This window comes from Lissotriton helveticus, chromosome 6 (assembly GCF_964261635.1).
Source record: "Lissotriton helveticus chromosome 6, aLisHel1.1, whole genome shotgun sequence".
Lineage (NCBI taxonomy): Eukaryota > Metazoa > Chordata > Amphibia > Caudata > Salamandridae > Lissotriton > Lissotriton helveticus.
In genome coordinates this window covers 1,933,836,109-1,933,856,980 of record NC_136067.1, presented here as the reverse complement: position 1 = coordinate 1,933,856,980, position 20,872 = coordinate 1,933,836,109, and the positions used below count along the sequence as shown (strand labels likewise).

Sequence of the window (20,872 nt, the reverse complement as noted above, 5' to 3'; positions counted from 1 at the left end):
GAATACAGAAATTCGTAAAGTTGGACCTTCGTCTCAGTTTACCTTTATGAATATGGCCCATGATGTTTACATTCAAATTAATTGTAATTTAAAATCCTCTTTAATGGTAAGTTAGATTTTAGGTCACAATTTTGAAAATACCACTTTTAGAAACTTGTGACCTAGGGTAACTATAACTCGCTCCATCTCCATGCACTGTGTTGTGATGAATTTCATCATTGATGTCATAGAACATATAAATGATGTAATATGAGAGGTAATTAGCATAATTAGCAGTGCACGGTGAGGGCGGTGCATATAGTTAACTTAGGGCATGAGCTATAGTTACTAGAGATAAATATAACTGGTAAAGTTCAGTGTTTTTTTTGCTTAAAAAGTTATGTTGGAACTGAAATTGTCACCCATCTATAACGTCTTTTTTAACATTTGTTTTTTCCAGTGAATTTCTAGTGTTTTTTTCTACGTGAAGTGATATTTTATTATTATACGTAAAGCTAACCCCCACACCGGGGGAGGAGGTTGTGCAGAACCTCTCCCCAAGCCACTATTGGCCCTGTAGACCGTTGTTTTTAAAAAGGGGAGGTGGTGCACCTGGCCCACCTCCCAAAGCATGGTCCCCCTCTCCAAGCCTTAAGAGGCCCTGGGACTCCATTCTCCGGGGCTAAATACATTAAAAGTAGGGGAGTGGCCATGCGACCCCCCCCCCCAAAACCGCAGCACAATTGGACCCGGGGGACCCTATCCCCCCGGGCCATAATTTAATTATAGGGTAGGGGACACAAGGCTATCCTCCTGAGCCCCAAGAGGCCGCAGGAACCCCATATATTAATAATTAGAGAGGGAGGCATGGGCCCCCTCCCTGGTTTTAATAGGCCCTGGGAACCCCACCCCTAGGGCCATACTTTAGCTATAGGGGAGGAGTGTGCGCCCTCCTTCACGAACCTTAAGAGGCCCCGGGGAATCCATTTCCCGTGTCCAAACACATTTATATGCAGCCAGGTCCTGCATTGAACTCCCCAGACAGCCACTCAGAGGCAGCCAACCCCACGCCGCACATGGCATTTGCTCATACGGGTCGTAGGTTTACTCGTAGGCACTGCGTTGCAACCAGGCCCTGCTTCCAACTCCCCGCAGGCAGCAAACCCAACGGTAGCCCACAACCTTTGAACGTGTGCAGCTGTAGTTTGGTCATAGGGCTTGGCCTGCCACCAGACCTTAAAGTAAAACCCCCAGCAGGCTAGCAACTCCACACCATGCATAGCATTTGGCATATGCATCGTAAGGTTTGCCTTTGGACCTTGGGACCCCATCCCCGCTACCAAAACATATATGTTAAGGGGAGGGGGCATGTAGCCCCTTCCCAACACTTAATTGGCCCCAGTGACACCATTCACTGGGGCCCAAATACAATTAAACTGGAGGAGAGCGTGCAGCCCGCTGCAAGCCTTCTTGAGCCCCAGGGACCCCATCCCCAGGGGACAAAATCTAAGGGTAGGGGTGGCAAACTACCCTACTCCATGACCATTATTAGGCCCCAGGGACCCCATACCCTGGGATCACATATAATTCAAAAAGAGGAGGGGTGGCATGTGGCCTGCCTACCCTAGGCTTCAGAGGCCCGGGCTATGCCTTATTTACTATGGGAGGTGAGCTGCATGGCTCCCCTCCACAAGCCTCAATGGGCCCTGGTGACCTTCTCCTACATCGCGGCCAAGACCTGGAACGAACAAACCCTCAGAGATTTTCCTACATCACTGAGCATGTTAACGAAGCTTGGCAAGATCTAACTCAATCAGCTGCTATCTGCTTTGACAGCTAACAAGCCTTTCATATGCAATAGCTTTGTAACTCCATTGAACAGCTCAGGAAATATGTCCGTGCAAGTTTTAGTGATGAGTTGCCAATTAGCTGAATATAGGCCCATCACGAGTCTAAGACCTTCTACCTCCTACACCAGCTCTAGCTTTTGATACTGAGTTTAGGACACTATTGAAGGCATGATGTCTACCGTGATGTGATAAGAGGTGTCTCGATGAATTATTCAACAAACCTGGTAAATTTACTGTCTTAAAACTACATATTTAGTCTGAATTGAATTTTGAAGTGTGGCATTTTGCGTCAACATTTAACGTCCCCTCCAACTAAATTCTTTGATCACTGTTCGATTTAAAAAAAAAATCTTTAATTTCATCTCACTTAAAGGTTTTTTTCCGTAAACTTTAAAGGTTTTCTAATTATAATGGTAGACATCCATCAAACGCAACAACTGTGCTATAGGTTTGACTGACATGGGTGTTAAGCGTGGCCTATCGCCTGGAAATTATGCAAGCAGATAAAACCTGAACTCCTGTGTTAAACCTTTATTTGTCCTACATTTTCCCATTTTTCTAGCCTTGCACTACTGTTAGAATTTTCATTATCAGGTGATTTCATATTTGGTTCCTACAGTGTTCCCAGCCACCTAAAACAAACCTTCTGTTGTGTTCTTTAAGGATGCCTTGATAGCTGTGCACTGCTGCAGAACTGAATTGACTTCTGCTTTACTTATAGCCTGCTTCACCCCAATAATTCTCCCATAACATGCCTCTATCTTTGCTTCCATTGCCTGTGGATCTTACAGTATTACTCATTTTGTGTATCTGTCTGTTGACAGAAGGAAGGGGTTTCCTTAGGGCACGCTCACCTACAAATAATTTTTGTTCTTTTTAAGTTATTTTGTGAGGCCCTCTCTCGGGGGTTCATGCCATAAGTATGTGCCCCATGTCTAAAGAAATTCGGCCTGCTACTTCTTTTTGTCTGCCTTTTTTGATAAGGCGGGTCATACAGTCCTATGAGTGTTTTTAGTACTGTATCACGGCCTTGTGTCAATATTTTCTTTCACCTCTATTGCCTAAAGTCAACATTTCAGCATCTACACCTTGAATATAGCAGATACTTGGAGGCAGCTCGCTATTTAATGCCCCAATTGTACGGGTGTTATTCTAGTTGCCCATTGGCAGACTTGATCGCGAGCTACAGGTCATTGGCCTATTCCATATGTATCTACAGCACCTGCGTCTCCCACACCAGAACGACAACTGTCTCCCCACAGCTTTACACTGAGGGACTCCTAAAGTGAATCCATCTTCCTCTCCCCCCAGGTCTGACTCTCCATGTTGCTGTAACATTTAAAAGATGAACCTTGAATCCAGTTAATAGAAATAGATCTGATTTATTGAAGATTTGTATTAGATCAAGATGATAATAAAGTATTAAAAAGCAGGATGTAACAGTTGCCCACTTTGTTCTCCAGAGCCTCAGTGTAAAAGCCAAGACACGCTACATACTTTGCGTGTGTGTTGATACGGAGTGCAGTGTGAGAGATGCCCCATTTGTTCACTGTCTTGTTCTGTAGTGCTAGACTTCCTCTATGGAGCACCAAGATTACATTCATTCAAGCTCTTATGGCCACCATAGTTTAGTCAACTCCAGGGGAAATGGCCCACAAGATACGTAAGAAAAGGCAACTCATATTGGATGTCAGAAAGAAGCTCTGCCAGCTTTATGCCTGACCATCTAAGTAAGTTAAGCCCTTTTGAAATTAGTTAGTGAGAAATGCATTTGAAAGGAACCAGAAGCTGTCATTCCTTTGAGTTACACCATGCCCCTCTTTAAATGTTTTGATCATAGGGAGATATGGAAATATTCACCTCCTTCTCTAAAACAAGAATACCTTCCTAATGTCTCTTCTGTTAAATACCTATCTCTTTGGTTCTCTGTGATTAAAATGCTGGTCACATTTTAGGCCTAGCTTGCCAGTAAAGTTGCCTCCATGATCTATTGTTGCCAATTCCTTAAAATATACTTGGAGCAGGCTTGTGCTCTAGCCAGAGGACCATTTCTCTATGTCTCACTTCATGCTATTGGCTGTTGGGTATATCATTGCACCTCCCGTAGGCTACATGCATTGTGGACTATTTGGCATCTCAATTGTACACAATATCAATCAATCAATCATATCATATCATTTGTAAAGTGCACTACTTACCTGTGAGGGATCTCTAGGTGCTGGGGCGAGGGGAATACTGCTACTGCTCGAAAAGCCAGGTCTTGAGTAGTCTTCTGAAGGTCCGCAGGTCTTGGGTCTGCCGTAGGTGGGTAGGGAGGGTGTTCCAGGCCTTGGCAGCAAGGTGGGAGAAGGATCTGCTGCCGGAGGTCGCTCTTCGGATGCGGGGGACTGTGGCGAGGACGAGGTCGGCAGAGCGGAGCTGGCGGGTGGGGGTGTAGAAGCTGAGTCATCTGTTGAGGTACTCAGGTCCGGTGTTGTGGAGTGCCTTGTGTGCGTGGGTGAGGGTTGAAGGTGAAGGTTATCCTCTTGTTGACGGGGAGCCAGTGCAGGTTGGAGGGTAAAGGTTATCCTCTTGTTGACGGGGAGCCAGTGCAGGTCTCTCAGCTGGGGTGTGGTGCGGCTGCGGCGAGGGATGTCGAGGATCAGGCGTTCTGGATGCGTTGCAGTTGTCTCAGGAGTTTGGCCGAGTCTCCTGTGTAGAGGGCGTTTCCGTAGTTCAACCTGCTGCGGATGAGGGCCTGGGTGACCGTCTTTCTCGTTTCGGTGGGGATCCACTTGTAGATCCTGCGGAGCATGCAGAGGGTGTTGAAGCAGGAGGAAGAGACGGCAATGACCTGCTACGTCATGGAGAGGGTGAAGTCGAGGATGACCCCTAGGTTGCATGCATGGTCTGTGGGGGTTGGAGCTGTTCCCAGTGTGGTCGGCCACCAGGAGTCGTCCCAGGCCGAAGGGTTGGATCCGAGGATGAGGACCTCCGTCTTGTCCGAGTTCAGCTTCAGTCAGCTGTTCCTCATCCATTCGGCGACGCCCTTCATTCCTTTGTGGATGTTGGTTTTGGCGGTGTGGGGGTCTTTGGTGAAGGAGAGGATCAGCTGGGTGTCATCGGCATAGGAGATGATGTTGAGGTCGTGCATTCGGGCGACATGGGCGAGTGGTGCCATGTAGATGTTAAACAGCGTTGGGCTGAAGGATGAACCTTGGGGTATGCCGCAGATGATCCCGGTGGCTCCGGAGCGGAAGGCGGACGCTCTGTGTTCTGCCGGAGAGGAAGGAGGTGGTCCAGTCCAGGGCCTTTTCTTGGATCCCGGCGTCGTGGAGGCGTATTCTTAGTGTGCGGTGGCAGACAGTGTTAAAGGCGGCAGACAGGTCCAGGAGGATGAGGGCCGCTGTTTCTCCGTTGTCTAGCAGGGTCCTGATGTCATTGGTGGCTGCGATGAGGGCAGTTTCGGTGCTGTGGTTTCTGCGGAACCCGGACTGGGAAGGGTCCAGGATGCCGTTCTCCTCGAGGTAGCAGGTCAGTTGTTTGTTGACTGTCTTCTCGATGACCTACGCCGGGAACAGAAGCAGGGAGATGGGCCGGAAGTTCTTAAGGTCCTTAGGGTCCGACTTGGGTTTCTTGAGTAAGGCGTTGATCTCGGCATGCTTCCAGCTCTCCGGGAAGGTTGCTGTCTCGAAGGAGATGTTGATGACTTTCCGGAGATGGGGTGTGATGGCTGTGCTGGCTTTGTTGAAGATGTGGTGTGAGCATGGGTCTGTCGTAGATCCGGAGTGGATGGTGTTCATGATCTTGATGGTGTCGTCGTCGTTGAAGTTGGTCCAGGAGAGCAGGTGGTTGGTGCGGATGGTGGTCGTAGGGGCGGAGGTCTCGGTGATCGTCGGGCGGTTGTGGCATTGAAGCTGTCGTGGATGTCTGCGATCTTGCAGTGGAAGAAGGTGGCCAGAGAGTTGCACAGGTCTTGCGAAGGTGGGATGTCGTTGGTGTTGGAGCTGGGGTTGGAGAGTTCCTTCACGATGTTGAAGAGCTCTTTGCTGTTGTGTGCGTTGTTGTCTAGGCGGTCTTTGAAGGAGGCCCCTTTGGCGGATCTGATGAGGTGACGATGTCTGCGCGTGGTGTTCTTGTGGGCTGCGTAGCTGTCCGGTGTTTCTTTCATGGAGCAAGTTCTTCTCCAGTTTTCAGCAGGTTTGCTTGGAGGCCTGGAGGTCTTCATTAAACAAGCTGGCTTTCTTGCTGGTGTGACTGTTGGAGGGTTTCTTGAACTTGGCGAGGGTGTTGGCGCAGTCGTCGATCCACTGTCTGAGGTTGCCGGCGTCGGGGTCAGCGGGTGGACTCTGGGCGTGGGTGGTGGTTAGCTGGTGTTCAGTGACTTTGCTCCAGCAGCGGCGAGGCATCTGTTGGGTGCGGTGGTGGGTGGTGGGCTTCTTGAAGGTGAAGTGGATGCAGCGATGGTCTGTCCAGTGGAGTTCGGTGGTGTGGTTGAAGGAGACGTGGGGGCTTGCGGAGAAGATGGGGTAAAGCGTGTGGCCGGCGGAGTGGGTGGGTGTTGTGACGGGTTGTCTGAGCTGAGTCCCAGGTTGGCTAGGTTGTCGATCAGGGTGGTGGAGTTGGTGTTGTTGTTGTTCTCGAGGTGGAAGTTCAGGTCCCCGAGGAGGATGTAGTCCATGGAGGCGAGGGCGTGTGTGCTGACAAAGATGGCGATGGAGTCGCTGAACATGTGGTCGGGGTCCTGGGTCAGTAGACGAGGGTTCCTCTGAGGGTGGTGTTGGGGTCGGTGTGGATCTGGAAGTGCAGGTGTTCGGCGGAGCTGAGGGTGTCATCGGTGTTGGTCAAGACTCTGAGAGCGTTTCTGTGGACGATAGTGATTCCTCCTCCTACTCTGTTGGTGCGGTACCTGCGGGGGATCTTGTAGCCTTCCGGGATGGCTATGGCGATGTCGGGTGCTGAGGCGGGGTTCAGCCAGGTCTCTGTCAGGAAGGCGACGTCTGGGGAGGTAGAGTCGAGTAGGTCCCAGAGTTCAACGGCGTGTTTGCGGGTGGAGCGGGTGTTGAGGAGGATGCATCTGAGGTAGTTGGGTTCTTTCCTGGTCGGCGGCTTGGCGGGGTGGATGCTGGCGAAGCAGCATTTCCGGCAGGTGAAGGGTCCTTGGGTGCATATCAGGGCGGCCAGGAAGCAGGTGTGTGATCGTGTGGTGTTGAGTGCGTGGAGGGTGCTGGCATCGTAGCGGTGTCAGGTGTCATGGCGTCCGCGGGGGCCAGGGGGTCTGGCGATGGGTGCGGTCCAGGCGCAGACAGGCACAGACGGGCTTGCCTTTGGCCCGCCAGCGGCGTGAACGCTGCGCGCCTGCTGCGCGACCTCCATATGAGGGGGGGGGTGGGAGGGAGGAGTAGCTGGGAGGCGGGAGCGGGGTGGCGAATGGGAGAGCAAGGGGGCGGGGCCGCCAGGCAGCAGCGGCGGGAACAACGGGTGAGGGACGGCGGGGGAAGCAAAGCGAGAACCGGGCATAGAAGGAAAAACGGAATTAGGCAAGCAAGCAAGTCAGGCAAAACAAATAAAAAATACAGGCAAGCAAGGCAAGGCAAATTCTGGCAAGCAATGCGGCAGCGTGGGGAGCAACCTGTCTGCGAGCAGGGTCAGAGGTTGCTCCTTTCACCGCTGCCTGGCCTCCATATGAGGGTAGGTGGGAGGTAGGAGTAGCTCGGAGGCAGGAGCGGGGTGGCGAATGGGAGAGCAGGGGGGGCAGGCCACAGGGATGCAACGCGGGAACAACGGGCGAGGGACGGCGAGGGGAGCAAAGGGAGAACCGGGCACAGAAGGAAAACCAGAATTAGGCAAGCAAGCAAGTAAGGCAAAACAAATAAAAAATACAGGCAGGCAAGGCAAAGTCTGGCAAGCAATGCAGCAGCGTGGGGAGCGACCTGCCTGCGAGCAGGGTCAGAGGTCGCATAACATCACACACTAAAACATTTTTATCTCATAGATACACTGGATTTAGAAAGCAATGTTTTTTTTCTCTGCAGCAGGCTTTTTTCAATACTGGTTACTAATGCAATCAATTAATCACTTTGGCACCAAAAACATGCCAAGGCATCTGAAATCGCTATGCTCTTAAGGTAAAGATATATGCACACGAATGTCGATAGGAACACAGCGAGACTGTCTTTAAGCGGCTGGGAGTTAGTGCTCCATAATACTGACGTTTGCCTTTTTTTAGGTCATATCTGCTCAAAGGTCTTTATTTTCTGTCCTCACTGCACTTGATTCTAGGCGTACCTGGGAGTCGGCTCTCAAATGTAGGGTTACTGGATGACTCTGTCACTACGAGGCAACATTTCAAGCCCTGAGCTTTCCCATCACAGATCATTATTTTCAGGTCTATTAGTACATTTGGTTCTATTGAAATTAACTAAGTCTGCAACTCCAAAAGGTATTGATTTGTTAAATTAACCCCCCATCTGGTAATCATGTACCCCAACTACATGGAGTCATCGGCGTATCCTACTCACTGGCGTCATGTTTATTGTAATTCCTAGTGAGTGCCACTCTGCAGAAACACTACAACAATCTTAAAATGCACACCTGTGTAATCAAGTTTATTTTTTAGTGTGAATTGATTGAGAAATAATGCATTACGACCCCTTATTAGTATTAACAATCAGTGTGAAGCATGGTGTGAAGCACAAAAGCACTGGTAGTCTACATTATGAATAGATATGATCATCAACTTGTAGTAGTTCATAATGCTTTTACAATATGGTGGCGTTGTGGGGCCGCAATACTCGGCATACCAGTCTATTTACAATGTGTATCATCTTGGCACACTAAGTTGATGTCTTACAAGTGCATTTTGCAATATGTGCCGCTAATTCTGATGTAGATAGCTTCCATAAAATAGTAATTAGTTCACCAATTAGCTCATCTTGTGTTTTATCTAGCTATACTAGGCATATGTTTCACAGATAAATGCAAATAACTTTTGGGCATATTATCAAGGACGGGCGTTAAAATTATTGCCAGCTTTAGCGGCAGAAAACGACCACTAAAGCGGCGATAAGCCCATTATCGCCGCTTTAGCGGCAGTTTTCTGCCACTAAAGCGGCGATAAATTTATCGCTGTGCTTGATAATATGTCCCTTTGTTTTCAACGCTGCGGTCTATTATATTTTTACAATATGGCAGTGATAGAGGGCCGTAGTGTTCAGCATAGTACTCTACTTTACGCTGTGAATCATTGTGACGCATGGAACAAACGTTTTACAACTGTATTGGAAATACGCGTGGTCAACACTGATGCGAAAAATAGAATCGTGTTAAGAACATAGGCGGGCTTTGAAGCGAGCACGCTGAAACTTGAAAAACGCTTATACACGGTAATTTCAGTGGCCCATATCATATTCCATTTTTCAACTTGCAAACAGTAGGAAATTGTTTTTTAGGGCTGCTATAAGGGTTCTCGAAATTTTTCATTGGAGTGTAGGTGACAGAAGTTTGGATATGGAGTGTCTATTAACAATGTTTGCACTTAGTGATTGCATTTTTAAGATATAATGCCTGGTGCATTTTTTACACTGTTGCTCATTTACAATTATGTTTTTGAAATTGTAAATGGAGTGCTAGCATTCATGAATAATTTTATAATCTAGTGCTGAATGATTGATTGTGGGTGGTAGATTGGTTCGCTTTATAATGGGTCAAACTGTGTTATGAGTTTCTATGATGAAAGGGCACATTGTAGGCATGAATTTGTCTTATTGTTGGTTAATTTTGTTTTGTAGCTCATGTTGTAATGTCCCCCAGAAGAAGGACCAAGCAGGTCTGAAATGAAATGCATTGGGGATCAGGACTCAAAACATGTATATAAATACTAGAGTTGGACAATAACCAATTTTGTGGATACATAATGATGAAAAAAAACAATTGGTGTCATCACAAGTTATGTGAAACGTCCTAGAAAAACAAGTGATGTAAAAATCGCCAAGAAGAGTATTAAAAAAATAAAATATAAGAATTATAACTTACATCAACAAAGAGTTATGTACTGTGAGTTCAAAATTGCCCATATTGGCATACCAAACCAGTGCATCAGGGGACTGCACTTCAAAAAGTACAGCTGGTATTTTGACTCTACAGAAACACCACATATTGCTCAATCAAATTGAATCTGATATGTTTTATTGACAGTTGACGTTTTTTCTTTGTATATTTTAGGGTCACATTGGTTCCTACCAAATATGCAATGACGGTGATGATATTCATCATGATGCTGAGTTTCTACTACTTTGCTCGACATGTAAGTGTTATTCCACTCAGCAGACACCAAAAACTTCGCCACTTAGGACAGCTTATTATGTTTTCATTACCAATTTGTTTTATCAATTGTTAAGGTTTCATTGACCATGCTACCATTTTTTGTATTGTCTATTTCTGTCATTTATTCTAAAAGCTTTAATAAAATTATTCTGAACTAAGGACAGCTTTGTCCTACATAGATCCAATGGGACAGACCCATGTCAGATTTTCAGGCTAATAATTGATTATGTAGAGGATTTGCATTTAACTTCGAAGCATTTAAATTTATCGTTAGGAATATCCTGGAAATGTTGCATAACTGTGTAACTCCAGGCCGTGATTTGGATGCCACTGGTTTTAAGTATAGATGAGCCTGACAAATATAAATTGATTGGATGGTTGTGCTGGACAACCTGTAAGAAATTAAATAGTCCAACCTTTGGCACATTGTAACTCCTGATCCGTCTTCTGCTTCACTTTCTTGTCCCACCTGTGCACTACAGAATCAAATATGTTTTTAAGTTCCTATTTTTAATTTCTTGTAAATTCTTGGGACTGTAACTTAGCATATTGAATAGAATTCCACTACAATACTTAAATAAAGGTAAGAGAAGAGATCCTGAAAAACAATAGAGTTAAACATGGTGCTGGAATTGTAAGACAGCCTAAATGACCAACCCAGCCGTGGTGACTGGAATCATGTCCTGGCTCAGATCCGTGCTTCGTAGGATACTCAGGGGTGTGATTTAAGTGTTGCTGTAAATTTCAACATTCAAATATTTATATAGAAAACTAAACTCAGCCCTGTTTCATTTACCAAAATACCATTCCTGGCTACAAAACAAAAAGTCAGACTTTCTCTGGAGCAACATAGATAATTTAAATGAGATACAAAGGTGGGATTTTCAATAGCTTGACAGATGCATGAACTTGACTAGATTTGTTTCACTTTGGATCAAAGCTAAGAAGACAATACATTTCATTATGGGAAGCTAATAAGTTGTTGGAAAAACAATCTTCATTAAGGATCCAGGAGAGTCCCTTTGAGGATCTTAAGTCAACCCCATTAAAAAATCTAATCATGCTCCTAATGATATTAAATAAATCACTTTCAGGATCCTAAATAAATGTTATTAAGAATTTTAAAATCATCACCTTGATGTATGTGAGTCACTCATTATAGGAAATTCTGAATATACCTTATTAATCATCTTAAGGAATCTAAATCGTAGTAGAGAGAACTCTAAATCTATGCTCAAATCCAAATTAAATCCCTCAAAGATTTATAGTTAATGACAATCATGAGAATCCCAAGGTTAGTATCTTGGCAGTTTTAAGGCAGTCACATTGAGAGTCCTAAAACAATTATGGGTTCTAAGTTATGACAGTGAGATTTGAATATTAAGCCTCCTTGATAATGCATACACACCTTTGAGAATACTAAACCAATCCATTTGAGTATCTTAAATGCCCCTTTCAAGATCCCATATATTTATAATGAGAATTCTTTCTTATAGATCAACCGTAACCCAATTGATATGAAGATGCTAAACAAATACCCTTGAGAATAAATAATAATAATAATAAAAACATTTATAATGCGCTTGGTTACACCAACTGGTGTGTCCCCTCGCTCGGAGCTGCTACAGTGAGATCAGTAAGGAAGGGTGGCGAGAGGGTGACAAAACCGAGCCGTATGGAGGTTGAGCACCCAGGAGCTCACAGTTGGAAGAGCCAAGTTTTCAATTCTTTCCGGAAGGCAGTTTCAGATGGCTCAGCTCGGAGTGTAGAAGGTAATGTGTTCCAGCTCTTGGCTGCCAGATAGCTGAAAGAGCGCGCACCTACTCTTACTGTTTGAATTTTTGGGACTTTGAGGAGGTTCGCCCCCGTTGATCTCAGGTGACGAGTCGGGTTATAAGGGGTGAGGAGATCATTTAGGTAACTAGGTCCCTTACCTTGCAGTATCATGTGGCAGAAGCATAGGGCTTTAAAAATAATTCTTTTATTAACGGGCAGCCAGTGTAAGGCATTATTGGCTTTCGCCGAGGAAGCTCTTTTTGGCAGATTAAGAACTAATTCTTTATCTTTGATGATCCTAAACTAATCCACTAAGGAATTTTAAGTCGGCCTTCATAAAAGTACTAAATCAGCCTTGCAGGTTCTAAATTAACACATTGGGAATTCCAGATAGCTTGAATTGAGATTTCTGAATTAGTCTTTTTAAGATGCTAACATTTACAATTAAATTCCACAACATTTCCTAAATAATTTTGTATTGCTCATATTTAAAATCTTTTACTAATAACCAGTAGTACATAAAGAGTACTAAACCATTATCTACATTCATGTATTTAGACTTTATCCAGAGACTCCTTTCTCAATACTCTTGGGGAGTCTAAATTTGAAAATCAAAACCTATCCATTGAGGCTAGATGAGCTCAATAAAAGTTGCTTAATCAACTCCATATAGAATTCTAAACCAACTGTGTTGCTGTCACAGGCTCAGTTTCTGATGTAAAAAAGTTAAGAAATTCGTGACATTTACTTGATAAAATGTATCCTCTTCAACAGCACACATACTTGTGTTCAATGCTATGTAGTCTCCTTGAGTGATTCTGCATGGGGTGTGATTGTGCAAAAATCATAACATTTGTGGATGCCTGTCATTGTTTGGTTTCTTCCTACAGGTGGAAAAGTTGGCAAGGACGTTGTTTCTGTGGAAAATTGATGTCCATGATCAGAAGGAAAAGGTGTACGACATGAGGCGCTGGAACGAAGCCCTGGTAACAAACATGCTTCCTGAGCATGTGGCACGACACTTTCTTGGGTCCAAGAAACGAGATGAGGTGAGAGTAATAATATGAGGCATACATCCATGGAAAATAGTTCTCAGTTGTGACTAACCTGTGAAACAGGTTTTGTCAAGATCTGTTCTGAGACAACAAGCAGTAACTATTCAGTCTGCGGTCTACTCACTCTGGCTAGCTGCAGCCTTGAACCCTGATTATGTATAAATGGCAGTCCAGACACTCTGCCCGTTTGCTGACACTATCAATGTCTTTGAAAATTCATTGCAATGGTGGATTTATTTGAAATTGGACTCTTGCGCCTGAAAAGCTATATGAGGAACCACCAACTATATGGTCTAATCGGTGATTACTTTTAATCTCCGATTGTGATCTGTTGTCAGATTTGAAAACACTCGTCTAAAGTCTTAAATGGCAGTGATTCACCTCCTTAAAATTATCAATGTCGGTATCATTGTTGCATAAAAAAAGAATCCATGTCCAGTCTCTGATACTGAGGAATATCTGTATTGTGGTTAAAGCTCTATAAGGAGCAAACTGATGTCGTTTTAGCCATGGAAATTAGGTGTTTTTCTGGTCAGGTGCATAGAATGTATTTTAAGGAAGATGCACTGCCCCTTAAAGAAAAATAGCCAATAGATCATTCAGTGCCATAGTTCCCAGCAGGGCCTGATTGGAGCCAGCATTGCAATTTTCAAGAGAGCATGTGAATATCAAAGGAAATTGCAAATATCTCTGTTCATTCATTTGAGTTTGCCCATTTGGAGGAAGAGGGGGGAATTGAAATACACACATTTATACCCAGATGCTCAAATTATCCGAAACTGATTAGTACACTTTATTGTTGATCTAGCTAGAGAACACAACTAGCTTTATAAAATATGAAAATTTGGCATCTAGATTGAACTCCTGTGATATGAATACCAGCACACATGGAAAGCTGTCTTTTGACTATGTAACTACGAACACACTGCCCAGATGTACGAAGCGACTGTCCTACAACACGCTTGACATGATATACTAATATGTGGTTTCTTTAATCAGCTTTGGAATGTTGCTATGATCACTATGGCCACAGACCTGGGAACCCAAAACTACAGGCATTACTTGCAGAAGTAAACCTGCTGAATGTGTCAAACACTGCAAATGTGTTACTCTTTGTGAAGTGCCAAGATATGGCTCTTTGCCTTTGTTAACCCATAAATATCTGTTGGCTGTCTCCCAGAATCCTCTGCTAAGGGAAACTCATTGCTGTCTACCAATTTCCCACCACATTGACTTTCCATAGATCCAGAATTTAAAAAAGAGTTTTCATTCATTCATTCCATTTTGTTTAGATATTCATTTAAAGAGCTCTGCTGACTTTATTCAACATGCACAATCAATCAGTAGGCTGCTTGCAACCCATGTCTACGCAATATGCCTAATTGATATTTGAATGTATCCCTAAACTTGCAGGAGCTGTACAGCCAGTCGTATGATGAAATCGGGGTGATGTTTGCCTCAATCCCAAACTTCTCCGATTTCTATACAGAGGAGAGCATCAACAACGGAGGGATTGAATGCCTGAGGTTTTTGAATGAAATTATCTCAGATTTTGATGCGGTAAGTTTAATATGTCTCTTATCCTATTTTAAAAGTTGTATGGCTTTATGCAAAATCAAAAATTACTGTCTGCGCCTTCCTTTTTTGAAAACAGATCCTTCATGTTTTCAAGAAGGGACGCACTGTTCTCCATTGTGCATCTTTTCCAATACCTAATGTCATCTAAAACCATTTAGAAATGGATTATGTAGTTTTATTTTAACACGTTATTGTCTAAATCCTGATGCACACATGTTCCAATCAAATATACAAAGGTTTCTTCTATACGGGTTGGTAGTACATTTGCACTGTATTTCAAAGATGAAGGTGTTAAGCTACCCACTAATACCATGTTTTTTGGTTGTTCTTTACATTGTAAATACATTCAAGCATGACCACAAGGTAACATTTATGCTGCTACAAAGAAACTACAATTTCACACCAATGGAGTAGTATGTAGGCTGAAATACACCATGAAAAATCTGGATTTTCTTACAAGGTTCATGTCTGTGCATCTGAAGCAAATCATACAGATTTCCGTCATTCAAAGGCGCGTCCTATTGCCTGAACTATTTTCATTACATTTTAAAGATTTTCAAGATAATGCACAAAAAAGGCAAATGCACTTAAAACTGCATGCAAGTGCACCATGAAAGACGGATTCAGGTGACTAGTTGTAGTAATGTTTTTTTTTTTCATTGTTTTAGAATGTAATCCACCAAAGCTACGACCCTATGAGTCGTTTCTCACCCAAACATTTATTGAAACGTCACTATCTAAAATTCAGATTTTATTCCCATTATTATTGGATGGAAATATATTGATATTGATTACTGGAAAGTGCATATTTGTATACAGAAATACTGGCCTTAGCCATTATAAACCCTGCATAATCTTTATTACCTCTATGCCCATCTAAATTGACCAATTCTTACATAATTAAGGGCGAGTTTCCTTCCCAAACAATTATGCTCTAAGCGGTTGAACGGAAGTGGGACGAATAACAAAAAGAGAAGGACATGCTTTAAAAGAAGGAGGGGCAGTCTAGTCTGGTGGTTACAAGAAGGAAGGAAGGAAGTGGGACAAATAACAAGAAGATAAGGACTTTCTAAGGAGGAGGCTTGTCCTCAGCAACATAATGACTGGGACAATGAAGATTACTGGTAACCAATCAAACTCTACTGCCTTCCAATGACAGCCCTACAAAACCTGAACATGAACTCATATGCGCATGCTCACACACATAAGCACTGGTCCAAACATCACAAGAATGTCTACTCTGACATCTGAGATTTAGGCTTTTTTTGCTTGCGGAAGATGAGTCGACAATTCCAAAAAGATGGATGGCGGCAGGTGCTGTGCCCGTGGATAGAACGATCATTACCCAGTAGATGTCTTTGCCTCTGTGATGAGCTCTCCAAAGACTGGAATGCTACTCACTCGTGGAAGAGGTTCTTGATAATGGAGTCATCCAGGATTCTTGTTGCACTGCGCCTGTGCCATAATGGGCAGTGGGGGGGGGGGGATCAGGGGGTTTACCGGATAGCCAGTTGCAGATAAGTACTTGATTGTTGCAGGGGTGATGCATGTTGGGCACTTGTATGTAGGTCTGGGGAAGTGGGTCTATGATGCCGTGGTCTTCAATGTGCTGATACGTGGCTGTGCAGGTAATGTTACATTTGGCCTTTTAGCAATACGGGCTGGGTCTGTGTGATATACTTTGGTGGTATTTACCCAGGAATATTTACCACCTTCAACTTTTCTTTCTTATTTATAACAGTATATTTGTAATGATTGGTCAGTGTTAGTCAGCTGATGTATGTGTGAGTTGTGACTTGAAATATTCACATTTGTATGCATGAATGTCCCAAAATGTGGTCCAGCACCACTTGCAAAACTTGGCTGTGGCACAAAATTCTAAGAAAATAAAAGAAATTTAAGCAAGAACTACGAATCATCGTCTTTGATAAGGACTCTGTATGAAATGACCTGATCATATAAGTTTTGCAAGTGGTGCTGGACCAAATTTTGGAACATTCATAATTTACTCTGTTGACAAGGGTGGTGCCCTTGGGCAGGGGGCACCTTTGGAGTTGGCACACGGAATTAATTTTGGAATCAAGATACAAATTGGTCTATACATTTCTTGGGGTTGGTGCTGTTTTTTGGTTAATTGGTCCACTGTCCGGTATAGGTGTATACATTTGTATGCATGGTTACCATATGCGTATACCCAGACATTTTTCTTAGCATTGGATGCCTGTGGTCCTGCTTCCAGATGAAACTACAAAACACATACATAGGTCATATATTTATTAGTAAGACCACAACAATGACAAAGAAATAAAGTAAAATTAAGTAATCAGCAGAACTAAAATTCAAGTTTAAAAGGAAAAGAGAGTTAGGCACATTAACTAAACGGGATACTCTATCACAAGAGTGTTAGATACCCTCTCTGCTGTAACACAAGTGCAGTACAGCGCATGCCACTTGTATTACAGCGGACGGGATATCCATCACGTTTTGACGGAGTATACTGTCCACAAACCTCTAAATAAGGTGGTTGACCTAGTTGGACATGCTTCCTAACTCATTTAGGAAGGATGTAAAGCTATCCCACACTTTCCTTGAGATGTTTACCAAATTTTCAGGCAATTTAAAATTGTCTTGTGATCCACAATATCAAAGATTGCCTAAAGGTGCAATAAAGTAAGTCTGGTGGGCCTCCCTTCATAATTTGTATCTAACACATTTCCTTTAATGTCCATGATGGTTGTCTGTGTTTTAGATGGCCATGTAGAGGAGTAGCTTCAGCAGGGGGTGCTTGTGGTGTTAAATACATTATCTGCTTGGTAGTCAGGTGCAGGGACTTCCACTTGGAAAGGCACTGCTGGGTTTCACTTTTCATTAGCAGCGTTGAAGTGCTTAGACCAAACTCTCATCCCTCTCAAACACACACATAGCAGGACAAGGGAATAAAAAGGAAACAATTAAATTAAGACCTGTGGTCCTAATGTTCACAATATACAGCTATCCACCACCTGCTCTTCATGTTGGATATGATTCACAGAAGTGTAATAAATCTACAGACTGTGATTTACAACCTTACATGGATATAGACTTACTCATTTTCAGAATTCACAGGCATTTTCTAGGTTATTCCGCAAAACCTGCCTGATTCACAGTTTAAAGGTACACTCCTGGAAAACGTTTGTGAATTCTGTTTTTGAGAAAGTTCAAATAGACTTTTTAACTTTTTTCCTCCGCTCAAAAAGCTTGTCCCCTGTGAAAAACGCCTTTCCATAAATCCCCGCCAACTATGTGGGTATCTGCTGCAAAGGAATGTACTCCTGCTACTGATGGGTGTAAGACTCCAAGCTTTTTCAGGGTTGGAAGGGAGACGAAGAGTAGTTTGTTGAATAATGTCAAACATGTAAGTTTCTATATACAAAGCCACAGGACATTTGTGCTCTGGAAGGCACACTCGCCACCCCCTCAACACCTTTCTTTGGAGATTTAATAACAAAATGTTTTGTGCTGATGAAACCATGTATGTGTATTTAAAAAAGACTGGTCAACAGGACTCAGAAACAAGCCTATTTAAGTGTGTTAGTCAACATATATGCGCAAAAAATATGTGGAGCCTTGGGAAGGGACCAAATTGAGGCTACCACTGGCTCTGAAGTGGAAGGCCCCAATACCATCATCCTGCAGGCCATGTAAACATTGTGTTGCAGTTTCTGCTACATTGTAGTGGTTTGTGGGCATGTTGCACTGGCAGTGGTAAATGAAAAGATGCTGCCGCTGATTAGGGCTACTGTAGAAGTCCCTGCATTGCAGTGGGTGGTGAGGGAGCTTTTTGTTTTGCAAATTGCAGATACCGCCATGCTTAGATTTGATATTTGGCAAAATTATCTTCAAATGCTTCAAATCTGCTCTGGGTTTCCATGTGCAGGTGGCAGCCTGCCTGCACTTTAAAGGGGGATTAAAGACTGACGTGTGGGATATCTGAAGGTTTCATGGGACCTCCTTGAACCCATCGAGCGGGCTGCCCTCAGAAGGCACACTGACTGTGCTACATCTTTCTGAAGTGTACTGTCAGTGTGCCTGCTAAGGACATATTTGCCTCGGTGCCCATGCTGGTAATATGGTGTAGGTGTAGAGGCAAAGTGATCCCTCATTTGTATGGGGCATCACTACCATGCAAATGAGGGAACACCCATTCATGATACACTTGCGCTACATGTGTACAATAGTGTCCCACAGGTGCAAAAAGCGGGCACACTCACCCACCCACCCGTTGCATACCCAGAGCACTATGTGTAATACAGCCCCAGATGTTTATGCCTCAGGATAAGTGAACAAATAGTGGGGAACAAAGCTATAGATACTGTGTATTAAATATGTAAGGGTCTTTTTTCCCCCCATGTACAAATTTATTTCGATGATTTTATCCTAAAAGTTACAGTTCTGTATCCAGTTTGGAACTTTTATTTTGCTTCCATGCCACTACAATTTGCTCAGGACTCCTAACCAGTAGAACCAGGCCTAATGCTTCGTTTCTGATGGTTTCATCTGCAGAAGTAGCTTGACTTAGAGCGCGTGTGGAATAAATTCCCTACAGAATGCATTGCCTTTTGCACCTCTGTCAAGAGGGCAGTGAAAAATCTCCTACATTTAGGCGCACATTTACTAATGTTTGACATGTCAGTATATCTACCATTTTAAAGGCTGGTGTGGTGTGTGCAGCACTAAATTGAATTACGTTACACAAACACCCTACAAACCTTAGTAAATGTGGGATGCAGAGTTATCCATGATGGCTCTGGGGCAAATCTGAGCACTGGAAATGAACCGTGAACGTGAGGGTAGATTGTGATTACCACACATAACTACTGTCTTTAACATGCTTGGGGTGTTTTGCAGCATATTAAGACACTCTAACCGCCTATTCGTAAAGTCTGCCACCCTTTGTATGGAAAACTTTCATAGAAGTAAAGGTGGTGGATATGGTGGTGGTTCAGCCACTCTCATTAAAAGGGGTGTATCTAGTGAAATTATTTTGATGGCACCAATAGAAGAGCCTGAGAAGTCTACACTGACCTGACTCCCCCCCTATCAAGGGGACTCTCTCTTAGGTGGTTTCACTGACTGTTGGCAGATTTAACTCTACTGCCCTCTTTTAAAGCAGTGTTATTATATTTGAACATTATGACATGTAGTGCTACCCCAATATGTTGGGGTCATGCCCAGCGAGCAGATTTCCTAAGCCACGTAAAGAAACGATGACCATTTTGGAGAAAAGGAATACTGTCAAGTGTCTCTCATACCTACCACTCAGTTTCGTTCTTGTGACGTGAACATGCCTTGCTTCAGGAAGAACTGACATTTTATAATGTATTTAGATGTGTTATGTACCTTTCCCATATTTGTTATGTACATAAAAATTATCAACATATTGACAAACATTTCAACAATCAAGAATAAAAGCTAGAAGTGTTGATCACATATCCATGAATTATTAGTAAAATCTCTAACAATATTATATTTAGCTGCCTTACAGCATGATGCATTGATGTGAAATATAATATATATTTTATTATCTGTAAAGTCCTGTAAAGCCCCCAACATATGTTTATTCCATTGTGCCTCAAACTAGAATCCCGGTTTGGATCATTTTTTTTCCAGCCACTAGTTAGTTTGTTTGGTCTGATCCAATTCTAGGGGCCTTTATTCTGTTTTTATGCATGGATGTATGGAGCAGGCCAGGGGGCCTCGAGCTGTGGTCCTGGAATTCAATTGATCATCATAGACTGATGTCTTATGTTCTGTTTTGGGAAATACACATCAAAATCTGACATTGTGCTTTTTCCATGTGTAGCTCTTGGACGATCAACAGTTCCGCTGCATCACGAAGATCAAAACTATTGGGAGTACCTACATGGCTGCTTCCGGGGTAACACCAGACTCCAACACAAATGGATACAACAGCACAATCAAGGTAAAACACTATCCATCAGAGTGGGGCTGTATCATCCAGATGCAATCTTCAAGGTGCATGGTAGAAGAACAAACTTTTCAATAGCAGATACTAAACGTGGAGTTGTCTCTTGGTGCTAAGACCAAGTGTTACTATTGCTTTAATCCAGGCTTTACTTAGATATACCTGTTTTCAAATCAAATCAAAATCAGCTTTATTCGGTGCAACAAATCTCACCATAAAAGCATACTATAAAAGAAAACATTACAAAATTTACATTATTCCGAATATTTTGAAAGATAGATACAGTAAACTAATTATTTAAAATAGCTGTTTTCTGGTAGAGGTGCTGTCTTGTCCTGTCTCCCCGTAGTCTCCATACTTTGTAA

The 20,872-nt window shown here is 43.4% G+C and overlaps 1 protein-coding gene across 3 annotated transcripts in view; it reads left to right on the top strand.

Annotated features, from left to right (window-relative positions):
• The window catches only part of ADCY3 (adenylate cyclase 3), a 519,000-nt gene that overhangs the window by 469,280 nt on the left and 28,848 nt on the right, over positions 1-20,872 (top strand). For all 3 annotated transcript variants that reach the window (XM_078649931.1, XM_078649932.1, XM_078649930.1), the window contains 4 exons: positions 10,032-10,113; positions 12,800-12,958; positions 14,378-14,524; positions 20,385-20,504. In XM_078649931.1, coding sequence (XP_078506057.1) covers positions 10,032-10,113; positions 12,800-12,958; positions 14,378-14,524; positions 20,385-20,504 — 508 coding nt within the window. The remainder of the gene's footprint in view (positions 1-10,031; positions 10,114-12,799; positions 12,959-14,377; positions 14,525-20,384; positions 20,505-20,872) is intronic.